Here is a 27375-nt window from a genome sequence, read left to right on the forward strand (position 1 = left end):
ATTAATGATCAGTATTTTAGAGTCTCCTTAAAAGGGCTGCTGTAACTTTTTTGCCAGTTAGTAACTGTCTTTTAGCATACTGCTGAATCTGCCAACTTTATTGAACTTTAGTGTACATTTTTTAACTGAAAAATCACACTTTAAAATAGAAATTCAACTATTTTATGCGTCTTTTAGCTGGTAAATAATTTAAAAACGTTGTTTATATTGACTTACCAGAAACAGCTGAAATGTTACTAATTGGACTTTTTCAGTGTAAAGGGCTGCACTAGAGATCCCTCCCTCATGGAACTTACAGTTCAAGAAGACTACCTACAGAGTTTACAGAAATTAAATGTAAAATTATTTCAGAATGTTAAATCTATTTTGTATGTAAATGAGGTCATTATACCACACGAAGTGATGATTATGTGTTCAAATTTTTAGACTCGAAGTCACCTTGGGAGGAGCTTGGTTTTTTTGGATATAAAATAGTGAGTTGAACCGTATTACTATTTTGAACTGTTATACAGCTATGGAAGGAGCAACGGATCACTTTTTGTTTTGATTTGCTTTGTGATAGACATGGGTTAAGGTGAACATTATTTTGCTTGTTAAATAATAATGCAGTTACAAGTCTAGAAAAGCTGAAAGTTTAGTCACGGTCATTTCTATCATGACTTTGCTGTAATCGCGTATTATTTTGACTAATTATACTTGCGTGTAATTATTAATTTTAAAAGTGAGTACTTGAAAGAGTTGGTTTGCTTCTACAAAAATTGGGGAAATAATACTTCCTGAAAATCTGAAATTCATTTATTCCTCAGATAGACATTGCATGTCTAGTATATGCACTAACATCTTGTAATAGAGACCTAGGGTATTTCACAAGCTAGTTTTTGGAAAATAAACAAATGATCAAAATAGCATTCAAAGCCTTTTTTACTTAACCATTAAACTACTGTTCTGGAATACTGTCAAACAGTGAACACCGCTAATCTGTCAAAGAAAATTTATTACATGGCCTTTACTTTTGTAATCCTTAGCTATTTACATTTCATACATTTCTTTCAATTATAACACTTAGATTTTTAACTATTCTTCCTAAGGTAAATTTTCTATTAGTATATTTACTTTCATTCCATTTTAATACACTGCTTCTCCCTCTCCCTTCTTCCATTTAAATATTTTTTGCTTTGACTTTCTTGTGGCAGAACATTGATTTGGGAGACAGATCTCAGATAAGTCTTGAATATAGTAAGAATGAGGAAGTAACGTTTCTGAAAGGCTCTTGCTTTGGAGAAGATAGAAGAAGGAATTATTCTATGATGTCTCTCATTCCACTGAAGCTGTGTTTTGGTTCATTTAGAACCAAAGAAAAAGATCATTGACATTTGAATGAATCTCTTCACTAAGTGAAATAATCACTGACTCAATGTAAAATTTGTAAATGTTATTAAAGTGTTTATAGTGTAGATAGTGTCAAAATAAAATAGGGCTTCTGCCTCAGAGTCTTTGCACTTAACTCCTTGGAACTCCTTTCATAGTTATCCCCCTAACTTGTTCTCTCATTTCCTTCCATCCCTGTTCAAATATTTCCTTATCACTGAGGAATTCCTTGACTATCATACTCCCTATCTCCTTTCACTTGTTTTCCTCTATAGCACTGATTTGTCATACACATTTGGCTTATTTTTAAAATTAATTTTATTTGGCCGGGCGTGGTGTTTCACGCCTGTAATCCCAGCCTTTTGGGAGGCCGAGGCGGACTGATCACTTGAGGTTGGGAGTTCGAGACCAGCCTAACCAACATGGAGAAACCCTGTCTCTACTGAAAATACAAAATTAGCCGGGTGCGATGGCACATGCTTGTAATCCTAGCTACTCGGGAGGCTGAGGCAGGAGAATCGCTTGAACCTGGGAGGCGGAGGTTGCGGTGAGCTGAGATTGCACCATTGCACTCCAGCCTGGGCAACAGAGTGAGACTCCATCTCAAAAAAATTAATTAATTAATTAAATTTTAAAAATTGGCCAGGCACAGTGACTCATGCCTGTAATCCCAGCACTTTGGGAGACCGCGGCCAGCTGGGCGGATCACCTGAGGTCGGGAATTCGAGACCAGCCTGACCAACATGGAGAAACTCCGTCTCTACTAAAAATACAAAATTAGCTGTGCGTGGTGGCACACGCCGGTAATCCCAGCTACTAGGGAGGCTGAGGCAGGAGAATCGCTTGAACCTAGGAGGCAGAGGTTGCGGTGAGCCGAGATCATGCCATTGCACTCCAGCCTGGGCAACGAGAGCGAAACTCCATCTGAAAAAATAAAAATAAAAATAAATAAATTTTTTTTTTTATGAGACAGAGCCTTACTCTGTCACCCAGACTGGAGTGCAATGGCGCGATCTCAACTCACTGCAAGCTCTGCCTCCCGGGTTCATGCCATTCTCCTGCCTCAGCCTCCTGAATAGCCAGGACTACAGGTGCCTGCCACCACGTCTGGCTAATTGTTTGTATTTTTAGTAAAGACGGGGTTTCACTGTGTTAGCCAGGATGGTCTTGATCTCCTGACCTCGTGATCCCCCCGTCTCAGCCTCCCAAAGTGCTGGGATTACAGGCGTGAGCCACCGTGCTTGGCCTTTTTTTTTTTTTTTTGAGATGGAGTCTTGTTCTTGTTACCCAGGCTGGAGTGCAGTGGCGCAATCTCAGCCCACCGCAACTTCTGCCTCCTGGGTTCAAGCGATTCTCCTGCCTCAGGCTCCCGAGTAGCTGGGATTAGGTGCCTGCCGCCACACCTAGCTAATGTTATATTTTTAGTAGAGACGGGGTTTCACCATGTTGGCTAGGCTGATCTCGAACTCCTGACCTCGTGATCTGCCCGCCTTGGCCTCCCAAAGTGCTGGGATCACAGGCATGAGCCACCATGCCCAGCCTATTTATTTATATTTATTTTTTGAGACAGGATCTTGCTCTGTCACCCAGGCTGCAGTGCAGTAGCACCATCATGGCTCACGGCAGCCTCTCCCTCCCGGGCTCAAGCGACACTCTCACTTCAACCTCTCAAGTAGCTGAGACTATAGGGATGTGCCACTATGCCCAACTATTTTTGTATTTTTTGTAGAGACAAGGTTTCACTGTGTTGCCCAAGCTTGTTTTTAATTTTTTCAGAGCCAAGGCCTTGCTATATTGCCCAGGCTGGAGTGCAGTGGGCTCTGCTGCACTACATAGTACACTACAGCTTAGAACTCTTCACCTCAAGCAACCTCCTCCTTTCTGAGCCTCCCATGTGGGTGGGACTGCAGACACGTGCTACCACACCTGGCCTAATTTTACTTTTGTTCTCTCCACTATAATTTTAAGTTTCATGAGGTCATGAATTATTATTTTTTGTTATTGTTATTCCTTAATTTACCAGTAATAGGCTTTATGACTTACTGTTATAATATTAGTAAATAGCAATATGGGCTTTAGCTCTTTTATTTATTTTTAAAAATTTACTATTATTTTTGTGGCAGGGTCTCACTCTGTTGCCTAGGCTAGAGTACAGTGGCACGATCTTGGCTCACTGCAGCCTCCAATCCCAGGTTCAAGCGATTTTCAGGCCTCAGCCCCTTGAGTAGCTGAAACTTAAGGTGCGTACCACCATACCTGGCTAATTTTAGTATTTTTAGTAGAGACGGGGTTTCGCCACATTGTCCAGGCCAGTCTCAAACTCCTGACCTCAAGTGATCCATCCACCTTGACCTCCCAAAGTGCTGAGATTACAGGCATGAGCCACTGCACCAGCCGGCATTTTTAAATATAATGCCAGGAAGATACTTATGAAATACTCATTCCGAAGGATAATTCCCAGTCTGGTTCATGTAACAGCAAATGTCTGTGTGCTAGGCACTGAGCTAAGTAGTTGGATGCAGAGAAATTCATGATCACTTTCTTACTAGAGCTCCATAATCACTATGTCACTGGCCCTTACAATACATGTGGTCAGTACTATAATAAAACTATATGTAAATTTTGGATAAGGAAACTATTGGATCTGATTTTGGCTAAGGTGGATATGATCTTGGCATCAATAGTCTCCCCCCTGTTGTATTTGCAGCCAAGAAAAATGCTGTAAGTAGAATTAGAGGGTTTACCCAGAAGACATTTAAACTCTTAGTTCCTAAGCTCAATATTTTATATAATGGTTATATATATATACACCTTTTTTCTTTTAGTGGAGTTTTGCTCTTTTTGCCCAGGCTGGCGTGCATTGGCGCCATCCGGCTCACTGCAACCTCTGCTCCCGGGTTCAAGCAATTCCTGCCTCAGCCTCCTGAGTAGCTGGGATTAAAGGCATGTACCACCACACCCGGGCTAATTTTTGTGTTTTTAGCAGAGATGGGATTTCACCATGTTGGCCAGGCTGGTCTTGAACTCCTCACTGCAGGTGATTTACCCGCCTCAGCCTCCCAAAGTGCTGGAATTACAGGCGTGAGTCACTGTGCCTGGCCTAATTTTGTATTTTTAGTAGAGATGGGGTTTCACCATGTTGGCCCAGTTGGTCTCGAACTCCTGACCTCAGGTGATCCGTCTGTCTTGGCCTCCCAAAGTGCTGGGATTACAGGCCTGAGCCACCGTGCTCGGCCTAATGGTTTTATGTATATAGGCAGCAGTGCTACTTTCTCACATGCTTTATATGAAAAAGTGAACTTGCTTTTGATAAGTTTCTTGATATTTTGGGTTTTTTTTTTTTTTTTTTTTTTTTAACTCACACTACCCTGGCTCACTTTTGGGATTGTCACAGACGGTTAACTATTACTGCTGTATGTGATATACCTTACTTATAAATGGTTCATTTGATTTCATTTTATTAAAAGTATTTAATTAATGAAAATCTTAGGTCTGGAAAAGTGTAAAATAATGGTGTATTTGTAGGATAATTTGGAATGTTTAGAAATAAAGCAATAAAAGAAGACCAGAGTAGCCTGTAGTTTAGATAACATTCCTTCACCAGGAATATTTTAAAGTTACTGTTCTGAATTTGGGAGAAGGAAAGTCCCTGGATACTTTGGCTCTTAGATAGCAAGTTATTCAGTGACGTAGCTTGTTAAAGATCTGAAAGAGGCTGGGCGCAGTGGCTCACGCCTGTAATCCCAACACTTTGGAAGGTAAAAGCAGGGAGAAGATCACTCGAGTTCAGGAGTTTAAGACCAGCCTGGGCAACATAGGGAGACCCTGTCACTACGAAAAAATTCTTGTAGTGACATGAGCCATGGCACCCGGCTGCTAAACAATTTCTAATAAAAAAGTTTTTTTTTTTCAAGTTCCTAGTTGGGGACCAGGTGCGGTGGCTCACGCCTGTAATCCAGCACTTTGGGAGGCCGAAGTAGGCGGATCATGAAGTCAGGAGTTCGAGACAAGCCTGGTCAACATAGTGAAACCCTGTCTCTAAAAATACGAAAAATTAGCTGGGCATGGTGGTGGGTGCCTGTAATCCCAGCTACTTGGGAGACTGAGGCAGGAGAATCGCTTGAACCCGGGAGGCGGAGGTGCAGTGAGCCAAGATCTTGTCGTTGCATCCCAGCCCAGGCAATAGTGCGAGACTCTGTCTCAAAAAATGAAAAATAAAATTAAAGTTCCGGCTGGGTGTGGTGGCTCACACCTGTATCCCAGCACTTTTGGAGGCTGAGGCAGGTGGATCACGAGGTCAGGATCAAGACCATCGTGGCGAACATGGTGAAACCCCATTTCTACTAAAAATACAGAAAATTAGCTGGGCATGGTGGTGGGCGCCTGTAGTTCTGGCTACTCAGGAGGCTGAGGCAGGAGAATAGCATGAACCTGGGAGGCAGAGCTTGCAGTGAGCAGAGATCACACCACTGCACTCCAGCCTGGCAACACAGTGGGACTCCATCTTAAAAAAAAAAACAAAAAAACATAAAACTTCCTAGTTGGAAAGCATAAAAATGATATTGTAAAATAATATAATAATAATAATAATTATTATTATTATTTTTGTGACGGGATTTCACACTGTTACCCAGGCTGGAGTGCAGTAGTATGAACATGGCTCACAGCGGCCTTTACTCTCCTGGGATCAAGCTATCCTCCTGCCTCAGCCTCCCAACTAGCTGGGACTACAGGTGCGCACCACCATGCCTGGCTAAGTTTTTGATTTTTTGTAGAGATGAGGTCTCTCTTTGTTGCCCAGCCTTGTCTCCCAAAATGCTAGAATTACAGGTGTGAGCCACTGCACCTGACATATTACTGTTTTTTAACAAAGGCAGGGGGACACAGTGAAGAGCCTTAGCCCTGTCCTGAGTCTACGACTATAATGACTTAACCTCACTGTGCCTCATATTTCATGTAGCCAAAGTAGATGTCATATTTGCCTTTGTCAAATTCTTTTTTTTTTTTTTTTTTCTGGGACAGAGTTTCGCTCTTGTTGCCCAGGCTGGAGTGCAATGGTGCAGTCTCAGCTCACCACAACCTCCGCCTCCCGGATTCAGGTGATTCTCCTGCCTCAGCCTCTTGAGTAGCTGGGATTACAGATATGCACCACCACGTCTGGCTAATTTTGTATTTTTAGCAGACGGGGTTTCTCCATGTTGGTAGGCTGGTCTCGAACTCCCAACCTCAGGTGATCTGCCCACCTTGGCCTCCCAAATTGCTGGGATTACAGGTGTGAGCCACTGTGCCCAGCTTGTCAAATGCTTTAGTAACAACAAAGGTTAGAAGTTCCTTGGTTCTTGAAATTACCTGGTTGTATTTTATGTAAAAATCTGGTATCACAGCATTCTTCTACCTCCTATGTTCCTTAAAAATGGTCTGAAGTATAGTAGCTAATTGAAAGTCTCTTTGGTTATATTTCAGTGGAGAGAAATAATACAAAATTACAGTTTTGGCCCAGTGTGGTGGCTCAGGCCTGTAATCCCAGCACTTTGGGAGGCCAGGGTGGGTGGATCTCAGGATCACCTGAGATCGGGGGTTGCCTGGCCAACATGGCAAAACCCTGTCTCTACTAAAAATACAAAAATTAGCTGGGTGTGGTGTTGCATGCCTATAATCCCAGCTACTCAGGAGGCTGAGGCACGAGAACCGCTTGAACCTGGGAGGCAGTGGCTGAAGTGAGCCGAGATTGCTCTACTGCACTCCAGCCTGGGCGACAGAGCAAGACTCTTGTCTCCAAAAAAAAAAAAAAAAAGTTACAGGTTTGAAGAGTAAGTTTTAAGAGATACTGACATTAGTGATTACATTGGAAAATGTGGGTCCAGAGGGAAAACTGATTTTGAAGACATGCATTACATACAGGGTGTCTAGTTTGAGGAGCTGGTAAACATCAAGTAGAAAAAGTCTAGCAGGCCATTGGAATGTGGAGCTGAAGTTTAAGAGAGAAAGCAGCAATGGAAAAGTGATATTCTTCTGCAGGCAAGTAATTACAGTAGTATGATCCAAAGGTATGAGATGGACTAGAGGGCTAAACTTTCAACCATGCCTATTTTGAGTACTTTGAGAAACATCTGAAAAAGCAAACTGGGATTTTGTCATAAAAGTAAGAGAGAAGCCAAGAAAGATAATTTTAAGAAGGTTATTGTGGTTAGTGGTTAGTTTCCTTTTTCTCTTTTTTTTTTTCTTGAGATGGAGTCTCACTGTTTCCCAAACTGGAGTGCAGTGACACCGTGTCAGCTCACTGCAACCTCCATCTCCTGGGTTCAAGGAGTTCTCCTGCCTTGGCTCCAGAGTAGCTGGGATAACAGGCAACCAACACCACGTCCCGCTAATTTTTTTATATTTTTGGTAGAGATGGGGTTTCATCACGTTGGCCAGGCTGGTCTCAAACTCCTGACCTCAGGTGATCTGCCCTCCTCGGCCTCCCAAAGTGCTGGGATTACAGGCGCGAGCCACCACAACAGGCCTCATTTCCTTTTTTTTACATAGATTGAATAAATTATCTACCAATGAGCATGAATTACTTTTGAAAATGAGTAAAAAAATTTTAGAAAAAAGAAAGGGATGTTGATACTCCTAAATGAGAGAGGTTAAACAAACTGAAGACTTTCTGAGAAAATGCCTTCAACTATTGGTAACCTTTGAAAAGCAATTTCTAATTTTTTTCTTTTTTTTTTCTTTTTTTTTGAGACAATCTCTGTCTCCCAGCTGTAGTGCAGTGGCGCGATCTCGGCTCACTGCAACCTCTGCCTCCCAGGTTCAAGCGATTCTCCTGCCTCAGCCTCCCTAGTAACTGGGACTACAAGCATACGCCACCACGCCCAGCTAATTTTGTGTTTTTAGAGACGAGTTCCGCCATGTTGGCCAGGATGGTCTCCATCTCTTGACCTTGTGATCCGCCTGCCTTGGCCTCCCAAAGTGCTGGGATTACAGGCGTGAGCCACCGCACCTGGCCCTACCAATTCATTTGTATCTTTCACTGTTCAAAGTCTTTTCTCCGATTTCTGAGTTTACGTCCCTTAGGTTTTAACTTGAAATTTTACTTATTAGTCCAATTGGAATAAAACTCCCAACATAACTTCATACTGATCTTTTTTCTCCATAATGTCTGGCGCATTGTCAGTACTAGTAAGAAGAATGGAGTTGGGTTTGTTGAAGAATTTTGATGAGATGAATTAAAGGTGACTATTGAAATTATCTGAGTTGATGACAGATAATGAGAAGATTCAAAGATGTGTAGGAAGGTGGTTTTGTGTTATGGTTAGGAGCTTTTAAAAGTAGAGTATTAGGAGGTTTAGCCCTAATTAATGATGTATAATGACTCATTTGGTGCTTCAGTTCTATGTTAAATCCAGGAACTTGAGAAGGGGACTACTGGGCATATAATTAGGGGCAGCATCCAGAAGTTACATTTATATTTTGACTCATATAAAAGATCTATTGTAGCATCTTCTGAGGCCTGTATTGATGTTTGCCAAATTGTTGACAATAATATCATAATTACCCAAATTTTAGAGGGTTTTTGTGATAAAGATTGATGCTAGTGATATTTTTAATTTAGCTTATTTTTATTTTTTGAGATGGAGTTTCACTCTTTCACCCAGGCTAGGGTGCAGTGGTGCGATCTTGACTCACTGCAACCTTTGCCTCCCAGGTTCAAGCCATTCTCCAGCCTCAGCCTCCCGAGTAGCTGGGATTACAGGTGCCCCCCCCACCACGCCCAGCTAATTATGTTTGGTGGAGATGGGGTTTCACCATGTTGGCCAGGCTGGTCTCGAACTCCTGACTTTGTTGTCTGTCCGCCTCGGCCTCCCAAAGTGCAGGGATTACAGGTGTGAGCCACCACATCTGGCCCTCATTTGTTATCTTCTTTGGGAGAATACAAGTATTCCTGTCTTAGGAATTTCAGGTGGGTAGAAATGTGTATGGGGCAGCTAGATAGATGTTCCTGGTTGAGATTGCTTGTGCTATATATGCCCGCTAGCAGAAATATCCTTTCTTTCTTATTCTTACTCTAGCCTAGTTGTATGAAAGTTATAAAGTTACTTTTTTTTTTAAACAAAAATGTTTTTCCTTGTGTTTTGTACAAAAATGGGGGTGGGAGGTAGTGCGGTGTTGCTGGTGGCAACGGCATCCACGGGGCTAGAAGTGGGCGGTGATACGGTCTCTCTCCAGCAGGTCGTCCAGGATTATGTTGGGCGTGGTGCCAATCTTCTTCGCCAGCTCGCTGTGCTCAATGGTGCTCAGGTACAGGTAGCGGTTGAGCAGCTCTCCATCCAGCATGTTGCGCACGGCATTCTGGAGGGTGTTTTTTTGTTTGTTTATTTGGTTGGTTTTGTTTTTTGAGACGGAGTCTCACTCTCTTCCCCAGGCTGAAGTGCAATGGCGCAATCTTGGTTCACTGCAACCTCTGCCTTCCAGGTTCTAGTGATTCTCCTGCCTCAGCCTCCCAAATAGCTAGGATTACAGGCAGCCACCACCACATCTGGCTAATTTTTGTATTTTTTTTTTTTTTTAAATAAAGATGGGGTTTTACGATGTTGGTCAGGCTGGTCTTGAATTCCTGACCTCAGGTAATCCACCCGTCTCAGCCTCCCAAAGTACTGGGATTACAGGTGTGAGACCCCACGCCTGGCTGAAAGTTATGCTTTTTTTAATCAATTGCACTTTTAAAATTTATACTTAACATGTTTTCGAAGGTAATTAATAAGGTTAATAAAGTGATGAGTGTTGGGCCGGGTGTGGTGGCTCACCCCTATAATCCCAGAACTTTGGGAGGCTGAGCTGGGCGGACCACTTGAGGTCAGGAGTTGGAGACCAGCCTGGCCAACATGGCGAAAATCCATCTCTACTAAAAATACAAAAATTAGTTGGGCGTAGCAGCACATGTCCCTGTAATCCCAACTACTCAGGAAACTGAGGCAGGAGAGTCATTTCAACCTGGGAGGCGGAGGTTGCTGTGAGCCGAGATTGTGCCACTGCACTCCAGCCTGGGAGACAAAGCAAGACTCCATCTCAAAAAAAAAAAAAAGATAAGTGCTTATTTTTGTAGTTCAGTGTTGTCAATTTAATTATTCACACATTTAAAGTATGCAATACGGTGGCTTTTAGTATGTTCACAGTTGTACAGCCATCACCCAGTCTTTAAAACATTTCCATGACCCGACAAAGAAAATTCATTATCTTACCAGTCACTCCCCGTTCCATCTCTGACCCCCATCCTAGCCCTAGGCAACAATCCTATTTTCTGTCTATATAGATTTGTGTATTCCAGACATTTCATGTATTTGAATCATATAATATGTAGTCTTTTGTGACTGGCTTCTTTCATATAGCATTATGTTTTCAAAGTTCATGCATTGTTGTAGCATGTATCAGTACTTCATTTTTTTAAATTGCCAAATAGCATTCTATTGTACGTATCAATAAGACATTTTACTTTCATTTGTTGATGGGCATACAGGTTGTTTCCACTTTTAGAGTATTATGAGTAATGCTGCTGTGAAAGTTGGGGTAAAAATAGTCTTGGTTTTGTTTTTTTAAGTTAAATCTGGGTAACCAGCACCCAGACCAAGACACATACAACATTTTCATTGGCCTAGAAAGTTTCCTTGATACTCTTCCTATTCAATACTGTTCCTCCTCCAAGTTATTATTTTTCTGACTTCTATTACTATAGATTAGATTTGCCTGCCTTAATGCACATAATGTAGCTGTACATCTGTCCAGCCAACAAAAACAGTGGTGGTTTTTGTTGTTGTTTAGAGTTGAGGTCTTGCTTTGTTGCCCAGGGTGGAGTGGAGTGTTGTGATCATAGCTTACTGCAGCCTCGAACTACAAATGCATGCTTCCACTCCCAGCTATTATAATTTTTAGGCTGGGCGTGGTGGATCATGAGGTCAGAGGTTCAAGACCAGCCTGGCCAAGATGGTGAAACCCTGTCTCTAAAAATACAAAAAAAAAATTAGCTGGGCATGGTGGCAGGTGCCTGTAATCCCAGCTACTCGGGAGGCTGAGGCAGGAGAATCACTTGAACTCGGAGGGTAGAAGTTGCAGGGAGCCAAGATTGAGCCACTGCACTCCAACCTGGGTGACAGAGTGAGACTCCGTCTCAAAAAAAAATTTTTTTTTTTTTTTGAAAATTTTCTATAGAGGTAGTGTCTTGCTGTGTTGCTCAGGCTGGTCTTGAACTCATGACGTTGGGTGATCCTCCTGCATCAGCCTCCCAAAGCACTGGGATTACAGGTGTGAGCCACTGTGCTGGGCAGTTTTTGTTGTTCCAACGTAGCTCCCAAACATAAACCAACAGCTTAATCTGGGGTTCTAATCATATAAAGTAGCCTGTTTCAAATTAAGGAAAAACTTCAATGTTGGGAGCTAAAGAGAGGTTGTATACACAAAACCATATATGTGTGCTTTATGGACAATTTAAGGAACTAAAGGGTAACTTGGCTATATATCGACTTACACCTTCCTGATGTTAGAGCATACTCTGAGGAAGGTGAGATTCTACTGAATATGGACATATAAAGGATATATCCATATCAAGACATATTTGTTATGTCTTGATATTTGCTAAGATATTTTCTGTGTTGTGTTTGTTTGTTTTTTGAGACAGAGTCTTGCTCTGTCACCCAGGCTGGAGTGCAGTGGCGTGATCTCGCCTCACTGCAACCTCCACCTCCTGGGTTCAAGCGATTCTCCTGCCTCAGCCTCCCAAGTAGCTGGGACTACAAGTGTGTGCCACCACACCCGGCTAATTTTTATATTTTTAGTAGAGACGGAGCTTCACCATGTTGGTCGGGCTGGTCTTGAACTCCTGACCGCATGAGCCACCGTGCACCTGTGTTGTTTTATACACTCCTTATAGCCATCCTGTGAAGTAGATTTTATTATTCTTATTTTGTTATTGAGACTTAGATTTACTGCATCAACTTGTTGAAGGCTTAGCATTCTAGGAAGTGGCATCACCTCGATTTATAACCAAGACTATCTGATTGCAGCAGTTCATTCCAGGAATTCATGATTTGATGCAGGAGATAAGATATATACTGTAATGTAAATGGTCTGAAAAGTGCCCTAGTAGTGTGGATAGTAATGTCCTTCGGGCTCATCCGTCCGTCCCTTAAATGTAAAAACCTTTCTCACTCTATACTGCCCCTAGGCAATCACATCTTCCAAGGCATTTATTTCTTGGCTCTTCCAATTCATTCAGTGAATTTTTTGAATAGCTTAAATGCCAAGTGTCACATGAAGAACTGGGGATATAAACAGTATAGTCCTTACTCAGTGGGGCTTAGAGTCTAATAGGAGAAACAGGCATAAGAACCATCTACAAATATAGTACACAAATATGTAATAAGTGTTATGAAGGAAAATAATGGTTATGAGAGCAATAGGGATCCCTGCTTTAGCTTGAGTGATCAGGCAGAAAAGGCTTCTCTAAGGAAATAATGTTTAAGCAGTGACCCAAACAGTGTGAAACTGTGAACCAGTTAACTGGTGGAGCATGCAAGAGAAGGATACACAGCATGCACAAAGACTCTGAAATGAAGTAATGTGTTTCTTTTTGCTTTTATTATTTTTTAATTGATACATGATAATTGTATAATACATATCTATGGGGTACAGTGGTATTTCAGTACATGTATACAACAATGTAATGATCAAATCAGGGTAATTAGCATATTCATCTCAAATGTGTATCATTTCTTTGGGCTAGGAATATTGGAAATCTGCTCTTCTAGCTATTTGAAAATATACAATAAATTGTTGTATGGTTACCCTACAGTGCTATAGAACACTAGAACCTACTAGTTCTATCTAGTTGTGATTTTGTATCTGTTAAATATGTTTCTTTCTTGGTGAAAGAACCGAAAGGCTGGTAGGTGGGGCAGTGAGGAGAGCATGTTGAGAAAGTGTTTAAAAATGAGGCTGAAGGCCGGGCGCGGTGGCTCAAGCCTGTAATCCCAGCACTTTGGGAGGCTGAGACGGGCAGATCACGAGGTCAGGAGATCGAGACCATCCTGGCTAACACGGTGAAACCCCGTCTCTACTAAAAATACAAAAAAACTAGCCGGGCGAGGTGGCAGGCGCCTGTAGTCCCAGCTACTCGGGAGGCTGAGGCAGGAGAATGGCACGAACCCAGGAGGCGGAGCTTGCAGTGAGCTGAGATCCGGCCACTGCACTCCAGCCTGGGCGACAGAGCGAGACTCCGTCTCAAAAAAAAAAAAAAAAAAGAGGCTGAAGAAAATGGCAGGGACAAGATGTCTTCATGTAGGACCTTGGAAGGTGCAGTAGAAAGCAAGCTTGTTAAAAGGTTTGTTTAAAGAGGATTGATTTATAATTTTAAAAGATCTTTGGCTGCTAAATGGAGAATGATTGGGGCACAAATAGTTAAGAGGGATGATAGTCACTTGGACTAGGTTGGTGTTCATGGGAACAAAGAAAATGGATACATTTTAAAGAAGGATTTTGGATATAGAATTGACAGGACTTGATATATTAAATTGGGTTGATGAAGAGGAAAGTGGTGAGGATTACTGTGAGGATAGTGATGAGAGGTTGGAAGAAGTGGTACAGGGAAGTAGAGTAATAATTTTGAGGGGAAAATTATGCTTTGTAAAGGTAGTGATTGGATGAGATCATCTGGGAAGAAGAAAGATGGCCTATGACCAAGTCCTGGTGAATTCTAGCATTTATAGATTAAACAGGATGAGAAATCAGTAAAGGAGCCTGAGAAAGAGACCAGAAAAAATGGTGTGCTGAATGGCATAGGTGGAAGGGTGTTTAAGTAAAGTGATAGTGTTGGTAGTCTTCACATCTAGGGTAGTGAAAAGGGTCAATACCTCCCTTTCATCCACCTAACTCCTTCTGTTCAGGTCTTCTGTATTAGGCGATCCTCCTTTTGATTCTTCCATACTGCTACTTCTTCCATTACACACTTTTCCTTTGGTAACTATGAGGGATTGGTTCCAGGACCCCCACGGATACCAAAATTCATGGATGCTGAAGTCCCTTATATGGTGTAGTATTTGCTTATAACCTGTGCACATCCCCCTGAACACTTTAAATCATTTCTAGATTGCTTTTAATACCCAATGCAATGTAAATGCTATGTAAATAGTTGCTGTACTTGTATTATTAAGTTTGTATTATTTTTATTGTTATTTAAAAATTTTTCCCCCAAATATTTTTCATCTGTGGTTGGTTGAATTCATGGATTTGGAACCCACAGGTATGGGGGCGCCGACTGTATTTTATTGCAATTGTATCCGATTGTACTTTATTGCAATTATCTGTTTGATTATCTTGTATTTCTTGACAACACTGTAAGTTGCTATGAGGTCATAGAGCCTGGTTGTCATATTCTTTTTTTTTTTTTTTTTTTTTGAGACGGAGTCTCGCTCTGTCGCCCAGGCTGGAGTGCAGTGGCCAGATCTCAGCTCACTGCAAGCTCCGCCTCCCGGGTTCACGCCATTCTCTGGCCTCAGCCTCCCAAGTAGCTGGGACTACAGGCGCCCGCCACCTCGCCCGGCTAGTTTTTTGTATTTCTTAATAGAGACGGGGTTTCACCCTGTTAGCCAGGATGGTCTCGATCTCCTGACCTCGTGATCCGCCCGTCTCGGCCTCCCAAAGTGCTGGGATTACAGGCTTGAGCCACCGCGCCCGGCCCTGGTTGTCATATTCAACCCTGTAGTCTCAGCTCCTGGCATAATGTCTTATATCACAAATACCTAAATAAGTAATTTTTGGAGTGATTGAAAGAATAAAGTCTAGATACTAATGTGAAACCATTTTTTATATTCAAAGGGAAATTTTTTTTTTTTTAAGACAGAGTCTCACTCTTTTGACTAGGCTGGAGTGAAGTGGTGCTATCTCAGCTTACCGCAACCTCCGCCCCCTGGGTTCAAGCCATTCTTGTGCCTCAGCTTCCTGAGTAGCTGGGATTACAGGTGCCCGCCACCAAGCCTGGCTAATTTTTGTATTTTTAATAGAGATGGGGTTTTGCCATGTTGGTCAGGCTGGTCTTGAACTCCTGACCTCAGGTGATCTACCTGCCTTGGCCTCCCAAAGTGTTAGAATTACAGGCATGAGCCACCATGCCCGGCTTTTTTTTTTTTTTTTTTCTCCAAGACACAGTCTCACTCTGTCGCCCAGGCTGGAGTACAATAGCGGGATCTCAGCTCACTGCAACCTCTGCATCCCGGGTTCAGGTGATTCTCCTGCCTCAGCCTCCTGAGTAGCTGGGATTACAGGCATGCGCCACCACACTCGGCTAATTTTTGTATTTTTATTAGAGACAGTGTTCCACCATGCTGGCCAGGCTAGGCTTGAACTCAAGTGATCCGCCCACCGTGGCTTCCCAAAGTGCTGGGATTACAGGCATGATCCTCCGTACCCGGCCTGATTTTTGTATTTTTAGTAGAGATGGTGTTTCACCTTGTTGGCTAGGCTGGTCTTGAACTCCTGGCCTCAAGTGATCCAGCCACCTCAGCCTTCCAAAGTGCTGGGATTTCAGACGTGAGCCACTGCACCCAGTCTTTGTGTGGTTTTTTTGTTTGTTTTTTTTTCCTTTTTTTCTTGAGACAGAGCCTCTGTCACCCAGGCTGGATAGAGTACAGTGGCCTTATCTTGGCTCGATGCAACCTCTGCCTCTGGGGTTCAAGCCATTCTCATACTTCAACCTCCCATGTAGCTGGGGTTACAGGCATGCGCCTGGCTAATTTTTATATTTTTGGTAGAGATGGGGTTTCACCATTTTGGTCAGGCTGGTCTCGAACTTCTGGACTCAAGTGATCTGCCCACCTCAGCCTCCCAAAGTGCTGGGATTACAGGCATGAGCCACTGCACCCAGCTGGAAAATTCTCTATAAGAATGTGTTTGCAGAATGGGGTAAAGTCTGTAAGAAGATACTAAAATAGCTGGGAACGGGTGGCTCATTCATGCTTGTAATCCCAGCACTTTGGGAGGCCGAGGCGGGTGGATCACCTGCAGTGAGAAGTTTGAGACTAGCCTGGCCAACATGGCGAAACCCCGTCTCTACTAAAAAAACAAAAAATTAGCTGGGCGTGCTGTAATCCCAGCTACTCTGGAGGCTGAGGCAGGAGAATCGCTTGAACCTGGTAGGCGGAGGTTGCAGTGAGCCGAGATTGCACCATTGCACTCCAGCCTGGGTGATAAGAGTGAAATTCCGTCTCAAAAAACAAACATACAAAAGAATATACTAAAATACAGACCAGAATATTGTTCATGTGAACATTGAGCTAAAAGATGACATTGTAAGTGGTGGTTATATTGGGACAAAGGAGAATGAAACTGAGAAAATATACAAGAAGAGATTTAACTTGAATGTTCATTTTAAAAAGATTGTTTTGCCCACCATTTCAAGATAAAATGTTCAGTTCTTTAAATGAGAAGCAGGCTAGGTGTGGTGGCTCATGCCTGTGATCCCAGCACTTTAGAAGACTAAGGCAGGAGCTCTTGAGCCTAGCCCAGCAGTTTAGGACCAGCCTGGGCAACATAGCGAGACCTGATCTCTAACAACAACAAAGCAAACAAACAAACAAAAAAAAAATCAGAAGCAAATATGACAAATTTAGGAATATGTAACCTTTTTGTACTGTTAATGAAAGTGATCCAGGTCTATAATGTAAAATGTGGAAAATTTAAAAAATTTAAAATGTGCGAAATTCTATTGCATATTCATATAAATGTATTTATTACATTATGATTATATAGTCTGTATTCTTTTATTGTATGTTCAAAGCTATTGATTTTTAACTTTCTTTTGAAATGTAACATGTATACACAAAGGTGGTCATAAAGGTACAGTCAGTTTTCACAAACTGAGCACACTTGTATAAAACAACAGTCATATCAAGAAATAACACTGTCACCACCTTGGAAACTACCCGCAAAGTATTCATGGCAATCCGCCCGCCTCGGCCTCCCAGAGCCACCATGCCTGGACCAAACTGTTCATTTTTATTGATTTCGTATGTGTCTGGCCATTTAATGAAATGTTTCTATGGAGAAATTACTTGAAAGAGGAAACAGGTATCACAGAGGATAGTGTTATTGAGCTGCTGTCACCAGTGTAGGTTAAGAATGCTAGTTGGAGGGCCTGGCATGGTGGCTCATGCCTGTAATCCCAACACTTTGGGAGGCCAAGGCGGCAGATCACACAGTCAGGAGTTCAAGACCAGCCTGGCCAATATGGTGAAACCCTGTCTCTATTAAAAATACAAAAATTAGCCAAGCATAGTGGTGCACACCTGTAGCCCCATCCACTTGGGAGGCTGAGGCAGAAGAATCGCTTGAACCCAGGAGGCGGAGGTTGCAGTAAGCTGAGATCATGCTACTGCACTCCAGCCACGGCAACAGAGCGAGACTCTGTCTCAAAAAAAAAAAAAAAAAAAAAAGAATGCTCGCTGGGGGTCAGACGCAGTAACTCACACCTGTAACCCCAGTACTTTCGGAGGTCAAGGAGGGCGGATCACGAGGTCAGGAGTTCGAGACCAGCCTGGCCAATATGGTGAAACTCCAACTCTACTAAAAATATAAAAAATTAGGGCCGGGCACAGTGGCTCACACCTGTAATCCCTGCACTTTGGGAGGCCAAGGCAGGCAGATCACAAGGTCAGGAGTTCGAGACCAGCCTGGCCAATACAGTGAAACCCCATCTCTACTAAAAAAATACAAAAAATTAGCTGGGTATGGTGGCACTAGTCCCAGCTACTCAGGAGGCTGAGGCAGGAGAATCGCTTGAACCCAGGAGGTGGAGGTTGCAGCGAGCTGAGATTGCGCCACTCCACTCGGGCCTTGGGGGTGGCAGAGTGAGACTCTGTCTCATAAAAAAAAAAAAAAAAAATTAGCCAGGTGTGGTCATGCACACCTGTAGTCTCAGCTACTCTGGAGGCTAAGACAGGAGAATTGCTTGAACCTGGGAGGCAAAGGTTGCAGTGAGCTGAGATTGCGTCACTGCACTCCAACCTGGGCGACAGAGTCAGACTCCGTCTCAAAAATTAAAGAAAAAAGAATGCTAGTTGGGATAAATGGGAAGTGCAGTGGTATACAGGCAAATGCAGACATCCAAAAAGTTTTAGGATTTAAGTCATTAAATTCCTTAAAGTTCAGTATAAGGGAGTGATGAGAAATAAGGCTGGAACTGGTTATGAAGAGCCTTTTGTGTGAGCCAAGCAATGGAAAAGTATTGAAGCCTCTTTGATCTGTTATTTTAAAGTACACTTATTTGCAGAAATTTAAAATGGACTTTTTTTCTTTGTAGGCACACAAGTCTCTGAATTTTGTCTCAACACTGCTCCAGATTACTATGTCGGAACAGCTGGATTTACCTGTGAGACAGGCAGGCAAGTTTCCTAAATTATTTTGAGTGTATGTAATCTATTGTTTAAAAGGTTCATAATCAAACAGCAGAAGTATCTTGGGATGGCCCTTTGGCAATTTTTCCCCCCAGGTAATTTACCTTCAGTGTTTACAGCTAACATCAGGTACCTTGATATTTGGTGGCAGAGTTTAAAGGAATAATTTTATATTTAGTTGAATTAAAAAAGAAGCTTCAAATAGAAATTGATGGGGTTTATTAAAAGGTTCTATGTATTTTTAGAGTCCTTCCCTGATGAGTGATTCAAACAAGACTCAAACTTGTTTGTTTATATAGTCATCTCTTAACACCTTTTTGCATTTTAACAGTTTAAAAAAAAGTATTATACTATTTTTAGTTCCTGTTCAACATATTGAGCCACTTCCCTTAGTATCAAATAGTCTGAAAATGTGGCATACTTTTCCAAATATTATGTTAATTTGTAAAAAATAATGGAGTTTACATTTTAATTTTTTTTTTTTTTTGAGATAGTCTCACTCTGTCGTCCAGGCTGGAGTCAGCAGTGCAAATTCGGCTCACTGCAACTTCTGCCTCCCAGGTTCAAGCCATTCTTCTGCCTTAGCCTCCGGAGTAGCTGGGATTACAGGCGTGAGCCACCACGCCCAGCCTTTTCATTTCTTCTTAATTTATTTGCAGATGTAATAATTTTGTTATGGGAAATATAAAGTACCAATAATTTCATCATTCTAGAAAGACATACTACATTTTTGTGTTATTTCTTGCTCTTCTTTTCCCCTGTACCTATTTTGTTAAAAATTTTGTTGGGGCCGGGTGCGGTGGCGCAGTCTGTAATCCCACCACTTTGGGAGGCCGAGGCAGGCGGATCACAAGGTCAGGAGATAGTGACCATCCTGGCTGACACGCTGAAACCCCGTCTCCACTAAAAATACAAAAAATTAGCGGGCACCTGTAGTCCCAGCTACTTGGGAGGCTGAGGGAGGAGAATGGCAAGAACCCGGGAGGCGGAGCTTGCAGTGAGCCGAGATCGCGCCATTGCACTCCAGCTTGGGCTACAGAGTGAGACTCCGCCTCAAAAAAAAAAAAAGTTTTCCTTGTTTCACTTAATGTTGTATACTAAGCATTTCCCTTTTCTTTATGTGGTTCCGGTCTTCAGATTCTTTTTTTTGAGACGGAGTCTTGCTCTGTCGCCTAGGCTGGAGTGCAGTGGCGAGGTCTCTGCCCACTGCAAGCTCCGCCTCCCGGGTTCACACCATTCTCCTGCCTTAGCCTCCCAAGTAGCTGGGACTACAGGTGACCGCCACCACCCCCGGCTAATTTTTTTTTTTTTTTTTTAGTAGAGACGGGGTTACACCGTGTTTGCCAGGATGGTCTTGATTTCCTGACCTCATGATCCGCCCGCCTCGGCCTCCCAAAGTGCTGGAATTACAGGTGTAAGCCACGGCTCCCGGCCTTCAGATTCATATTTTAATGGCTAAATAACTAGCCATAATATGCCATGTGCAGTAAACTGTTTCAATTTTTAGAAATAGAATTTAGTCTCAGGTCTGTTTTGTTAACAGTATATTTTCATTTTCAGTGCCTAAAATGTTGCCTAGTACAGTGTAGGTACTCAGGAAATAAATGAATTTAAATTTTTTATCACTGTAAATTAATTAATTATCCTGGACTCTGCTAGGCAGATAGGATTTTTTTTTTTTTTTTTAAGACAAACTGGCTATAATGCCCAGGCTAGAATTTAGTAGCTCCATCTTGACTCACTGCAATCTCTGCCTCCCAGGCTCAAGCCATCCTCCCACCTCAGCCTCCTGAGTAGCTGGGACTATAGGCAGCACCACCATGCCCCACTAACTGTATTTTTTGTAGAGATGGGGTCCTGCCCTATTGTCCAGGCTGGTCTCAAACTTGTGAGCTCAAGCGATCTGCCTGCCTGGGCCTTCCAAAGTGCTAGTTTTATGGGCGTGAGCCACCATGCCTGGCCATGATTTTTTAAAAGCAAACAATTTTATGTAAATGACTGAACTCCCGGGTCAGCAGTAAATCTTTTTGAAAATATTTCTAAATTTAATAGAAAAGGGTAATAATTTTTATTGTCTCCTTTCCTTCCTTCCTTCCTTCCTCCCTCCCTTCCCTTCCCTTCCTCCTTCCCTTCCTTCTTCCCTTCCTCCTTCCCTTCCCTTCCTCCTTTCCTTCCCCTCCCTTCCTCCTTTCCTTCCCCTCCCTTCCTCCTTCCCTTCCCTTTCCTTCCTCCTTCCCTTCCCTCCTTCCCTTCCTCCCTTTCCTTTCTTCCTCAGGGTCTTGATCCTTGCCCAGGCTGGGGTGCAGTGACTCAGTTATAGCTCACTGAATCTCCAAACTCCTGGGCTCAAGTAATCTTTCTGCTTTAGCCTCCCAAACATCTGGGGCTACAGGCATGTGTCACTACACCCATCTTAATTATTTTATTTTTTAGAGATGGAGTCTCAGTATGTTGCTGAGGCTGGTCTTTTTTTTTTTTTTAGTAGAGATGGGGTCTCACTGTCTTGCCCAGGCTGGTTTCGGCTTCCAAAGTATTGAGATTTACAGGCCTTAGTTGCCACGCCTAGCCTCTAGGCTGGTCTTGAATTCCTGGCCTCAAGTGATCCTCTTGCCTGAGCCTCCCAAAGTGCTGGGATCAAAGACATGAGCCACTGTGCCTGGTCTTGTTTCTTTTTTATATATATTCAAGTCTCATTTATCTTTTACTAGTAAAGTTTACATTTTCCCATTTTTAGATAAGAATCTGCCTTTAAATCCAAAATTTTACTATACAGTTAAGTGTTTGGCCTTTAGGAGTGATATTAATAAATTCTAGAGACTTGGTTATGTGTACTAGAAAAATAAATTACACTGGGAAATTGTTTTAGTGTGTACACAATTGGAAGCAGTTAAACTATGGAATTGGTCAAAAAATTTAAAATATTGCTAATTTAAAAATTATATACTTGGGGCTGGCCACGGTGGCTCACACCTATAATCCCAGCACTTTGGAAGGCCAAGGAAGGTGGATCATTTGAAGTAAGGAGTTCAAGACCAGCCTGGTCAACATGGTGAAACCCTGTCTCTACTAAAAATACAAAAAAATTAGCCGGGTGGTAGTGGCATGCACCTGTAATCCCAGCTACTCGGGAGGCAGAGGCAGAAGAATCGCTTAAACCTGGGAGATGGAGGTTGTCCTGAGCCGAGATTATGCCATTGTACTCCAGTCTGGGCAACAGACTTGAGACCCTCTCTCAAAAAAGAAAAAAAAAATTATGTTCTTGGAATGAGATTCTGTAGTGCATGGCATATGGTGGTTTCATCTGCTAGATTTCGAATGATTAGTTCATTCTGTCTTTGCTAGAGTATCTATTCTGGCTAGAGTAGACTGAATCATGAGATCCTTTTTTTTTTTTTTTTTGAGACGGAGTCTTGCTCTGTCCCCCAAGCTGGAGTGCAGTGGCGCGATCTTGGCTCACTGCAAGCTCCGCCTCCTGGGTTCACGCCATTCTCCTGCCTCAGCCTCCCGAGTAGCTGGGACTACAGGCGCCCGCCACCGCGCCCGGCTAATTTTTTGTATTTTTAGTAGAGACGGGGTTTCACCGTGGTCTCGATCTCCTGACCTTGTGATCCGCCCGTCTCGGCCTCCCAAAGTGCTGGGATTACAGGCGTGAGCCACCGCGCCCGGCCATGAGATCCTTACAGTGCAGTACCAAGTTCTGTTTTGATGGGGCAAAAAATGTTTATCATTCCAAATCACATAAGCATATATATCCCATTCTTTACTTAGAATGGAAATACTCAGAGATTGCATCCAGAGACATTGGGACTGTTGTGTGGTCTTAATGTTGGTCTCTGTTCTGTTTTGGAGAAAAAGAACCAAAATTCTGTAGTAGTAATAACCTGGATTTTGTTGGTCCTATTTGACTCTTTATCGTAGGTGTAGTTTATCTTAAAACGTTGGCTCACGCCTATAAATCCCAGCACTTTGGGAGGCCAAAGCGGGCGGATCACAAGGTCAGGAGATCGACACCATCCTGGCCAAAAGGTGAAAACCCGTCTCTACTAAAAATACAAAAATTACCTGGGCATGGTGGTGCATGCCTGTTATCCCAGCTACTCGGGAGGCTGAGGCAAGGAGAATCGCTTGAACCAGGGAGTCAGAGGTTGCAGTGAACCAAGATCGCACTACTGCACTCCAGCCTGGCGACAGAGCGAGACTCCATCTCATAAAAATACCTTGTTGAGGCCGGGCACAGTGGCTCAAGCCTGTAATCCCAGCACTTTGGGAGGCCGAGATGGGCGGATCACGAGGTCAGAAGATCGATACCATCCTGGCTAACATGGTGAAACCCCATCTCTACTAAAAAAATACAAAAAACTAGCCGGGCATGGTGGTGGGCGCCTGTAGTCCCAGCTACTCGGGAGGCTGAGGCAGGGGAATGGCATAAACCCGGGAGGCGGAGCTTGCAATGAGCTGAGATCCGGCCACTGCACTCCAGCCTGGGCGACAGAGCGAGACTCTGTCTCAAAAAAAAAAAAAAAAAACCTTGTTGAGGGGTATTTTAATATATAGTCTTAATCTATTTGAAATACTGTAAGATCGAATATTTAATTTCTAAATTAAAGCAAACTAGAATATAAAAATCCCAGTTCTGTCGGTTATCCTTGTTCAAATAAGTACAGGACTCGAGGCCGGGCGCGGTGGCTCACGCCTGTAGTCCCAGCACTTTGGGAGGCCGAGGCAGGCGGATCACGAGGTCAGGAGATGGAGACCATTCTGACTAACATGGTGAAACCCCGGCTCTACTAAAAAAATACAAAAAATTAGCCGGATGTGGTGGTGGGCGCCTGTAGTCCCAGCTACTCCAGAGGCTGAGGCAGGAGAATGGCGTGAACCAGGGAGGTGGAGCTTGCAGTGAGCCCAGATGGTGCCACTGCACTCCAGCCTGGGCAGCAGAGCAAGACTCTTGTCGCAAAAAAAAAAAAAAAAAGTACAGGACTCGAGATAAGAATTGCTAATTAGAGACGATCCAGTGTTTTGCAGAATTTAAGAATTAATTTTGGACAGTTTCCCTTTACAGTACATCTTACACATTTGTGATTCTGTTGTCCCCCTCTCTCTGAAAGTGCTGGGTAAAAAGCATTGCTAGCAACCTAGATTTTGCCACTTCATCAGTTTGTTAACTTGTCAAATAGCAATGTGCGAAGGTAGCAGTATGATAACTGACGGAAAAATAGTAATCTGTAATTTCTGAACACAGTAAATTCTCCCATAACATAATTTGAATTTGAAGTGGTATGGGATTGAAATACTTAAATTTATAGATTAAGAACCTTTGTATGCTATGATTTTTCTGTGATAAGAATTGTTTTTTTTATTACCTTTGTGTGATGAGTTGTAGAAGCTATGTTGGGGTATGTATGATGGTTTTGTCTTGAGAGGCTTCATTTAGAAAACTGATTTGATTTAATTTAACTCTCCTATAGAAAACAGGGTAAAAAGTGTTGTGACGTTTAAAAAAAACAGTTTTCTCTGGGGTTATTTGCAGAGTTTTCTTACGCTATGTGATTAGTAATAACCTTGTGCATGATTGCTGTAACTGAGTGTTCAATTTGTGCATTATCAACTTTAAAAATAATTTAATGTATTTTGTTAATGAAAGCATAGCTTTACAAACAGTGGTCTGAAAGAAATACTTGAGGTATGAACATTTAAGGAATTTTCACAGTACTTTCACAGTAAACATTCTTTTGTCAAACTGATCTGTATTTTAGGTGTTATCTATTTGAAAAATATGATAACACAGTATTGGCCTGATCGAGAAACAGCACCAGGGGATATATCCCCTTATACTATTCCAGAAGAAGATCGCCATTGTATTCGAGAAAATATTGTAGAAGCCATTATCCATTCTCCTGAGCTCATCAGGTATGTGTTTTTAAAATTTACCCATTTCTGCAGGGATGTAACTTTCAGGGTTTTTTGTTTTTTGTTTGTTTTTGTTTTTTTGAAATGGACTCCCTCTCTGTGGCCAGGCTGGAGTGCAGTGGTGTGATCCTTGCTCACTGTAACCTCTGCCTCCTCGGTTCAAGCGATTTTCCTGCCTCTCAGCTCCCCGAGTAGCTGGGATTACAGGCACACAGCACCACGCCCAGCTAATTTTTGTATTTTTAGTAGAGACGGGGTTTCACCATGTTGCCAAGGATGGTCTCGATCTCCTGACCTCATGATCCAACTGCCTTGGCCTCACAAAGTGCTGGCATTACAGGAGTGAGCCACTGCACCCGGCCTGTGTTTTGTTTTTCTGGGGGGCTTTTGAGGTCTTTTCAGAACATATAACCCTGTTTTTTTTTTGTAGCAGAAAACTTACGCAACAAATGCTATTACAGGAGAATGCCTTAGCTTTTTTTTTTTTGAGATTGAATCTTGCTCTGTCGCCCAGGCTGGAGTGAGGTAGCGAAATCTCGGCTCACTGCAACCTCTGTCTCCCGGGATTAAGCAGTCCTCCTGCCTCAGTCTCCCGAGTAGCTGGAATTACAGGCGTGCACCAGCATCCCTGGCTAATTTTTGTATTTTTAGTAGACACAAGGTTTTACCATGTTGGCCACGCTGATCTGGAACTCCTGACTTCAAATGATCCACCTGCCTAGGCCTCCCAAAGTGCTGGGATTAGAGATGTGAGCCACCATGCCTGGCCTGTAATTTATTTTCTTACTATGGTTTGATTTCACATTGATGAAACCAAAAACCTCATATAAAACTTGTGGGCTGGGCAGAGTGACCTCAGCCCCCTGAGTAAGTGGGATTACAGGCGTGCACCACCAGACCCAGCTAGTCTTTGTGTTTTTGGTAGAAATGGGGTTTCACCATGTTGGCCAGGATGGTCTTGATCCCTTGACCTTGTAATCTGCCGCCTGGGCCTCCCAAAGTGCTGGGATTACAGGCGTGAGCCAGCGCACCCAGCCTAATTGATGTTCTTAAATGAAACTTGTTTATTGATGATAGGAATGAAAAATAAAACACCTGTATCTGTAACATTTGTTGGGTTTCGTTTTGCTCAGTGACTTATTCTGAATCAAATATATTCTGTGTACATCTAACATCACATGGGTTATTTTAAAATCAGATTTTGGCTAAACTCTATTTTCCTTTCTATGAGTTAGCAAAATCTTACCTAGTTAGGATTTTTTCCTTACTGTTTATTTTTGGCTTTCAGGGTACAGCTTACTACATGCATTCATCACATCATCAAACATGATTATCCAAGCCGCTGGACTGCCATTGTGGACAAAATTGGCTTTTATCTTCAGTCCGATAACAGTGCTTGTTGGCTAGGAATTCTTCTTTGCCTTTATCAGCTTGTGAAAAATTATGAGTAAGTGTTTCTTTCAATTCTTGTAGAGCTTTGAGAAGTAGGAAAAGTTGGGAAAATTTAAGCCAGTTTGAACATGTAAAATTATAGATAATAAAATTAGTGAATTATATGGTAATTTCAATTTATTCTTTTCTTTTTGAAGTAGCATTCTAACTCTGCAGTTTCTTTATTCTATTAAGAAACTCCTTGTGCCCTTTTTTCTTAATCGTCGTCTCTTTACCTATTCAAAAACTAAGTTACCTCTAAAGCTGGGCTCCTCAATACGTGCTGATAAAAGTCCTTCCGATAAGTTTTCTAAAATGTGAAGGTGATCGGAATACTTTGAGGATTAAAGCTCTTTATTACTTGTGGCTTTTTTTCTTTGAGTTTTTATCTCAGTTTAGGAACCTCCCTCTGATTCTTTGAGAATTCATTGGAATTTCATGTGATCTTCTTTAATCAGTGTGTTTTGGGGGATTCACACTCACCTATTTCATTGTTGGCATATTTAAGCAGATTATAGTTCATATATGTCATTAGTATTAGGAAAAAAAGATTTTAGGCCAAGTGATTATTTTAGATCTTGTTTTAGGGATCAGGAAAAAAAGATCTAACCTGGAAAGTTGAAGTATAGCACTGAGAGTGGTAGGCCACATGTTGAAGGAGTTTTTTAAGTCTGTAGTTGATAGGCACTTGAAAAGGTTTGATGGGATATTATGAGGAAGGCATAAGGAAGAGTTTTATACCATGATGGTGACTTTATTGCCAGTCCTAACAGCTACACAGATGCCATTGTGAGCCCTCTAATTCTGGGACTTATAGTTAGCCTCCGATACTCTCTTTGGGTCCCATCTCAAAGTGGCTGATGAACTGCTGCTTTTGTTCTCTGAGCAGGAGAGAAACAATACCATTTACAGCATTGGTACTGGTGTTTTCTTGTGTTCCCACCAGATACCCATCTTCCTGCTAAGGAATGTTCCAGCTGTTACAGTTCTGTTACAGTTTAGTCTGAGTGACTAAAATTGGAGAAAATAAAAGCAATAAGCTGTCAATATCATTGAGGAGGTTCAAGTCCGTCCTGTCCCATAATCTTAGCAGGAGGGAATATGACAGGGATTTTTAAATGGGAGATACAGGAGGCTGCTACATCATTGGAATTCAGTTCATTTTCAGCCAGTGTTTCGTTGTGAAGCACAAGGTGTTCACAAGGGATCTGTGTGGACTGAAGCAGTTCTAAGAAAATTTATG

At 42.4% G+C, this 27375-nt stretch overlaps 1 protein-coding gene across 2 annotated transcripts in view; it reads left to right on the forward strand.

The window, feature by feature from the left end:
- Positions 1-27375, forward strand: part of IPO7 (importin 7) — a 65803-nt gene that overhangs the window by 1224 nt on the left and 37204 nt on the right. Inside the window, exons 2-4 of one of the 2 annotated variants that reach the window (XM_003910243.5) lie at positions 18698-18779; positions 24548-24701; positions 25990-26148. In XM_003910243.5, the coding sequence (XP_003910292.1) occupies positions 18698-18779; positions 24548-24701; positions 25990-26148 (395 nt within the window). The remainder of the gene's footprint in view (positions 1-18697; positions 18780-24547; positions 24702-25989; positions 26149-27375) is intronic. The other variant, XM_009186622.3, reaches the window with a different exon arrangement.

Source organism: Papio anubis, chromosome 12, assembly GCF_008728515.1.
Source record: "Papio anubis isolate 15944 chromosome 12, Panubis1.0, whole genome shotgun sequence".
In the NCBI taxonomy this organism is placed as follows: domain Eukaryota; kingdom Metazoa; phylum Chordata; class Mammalia; order Primates; family Cercopithecidae; genus Papio; species Papio anubis.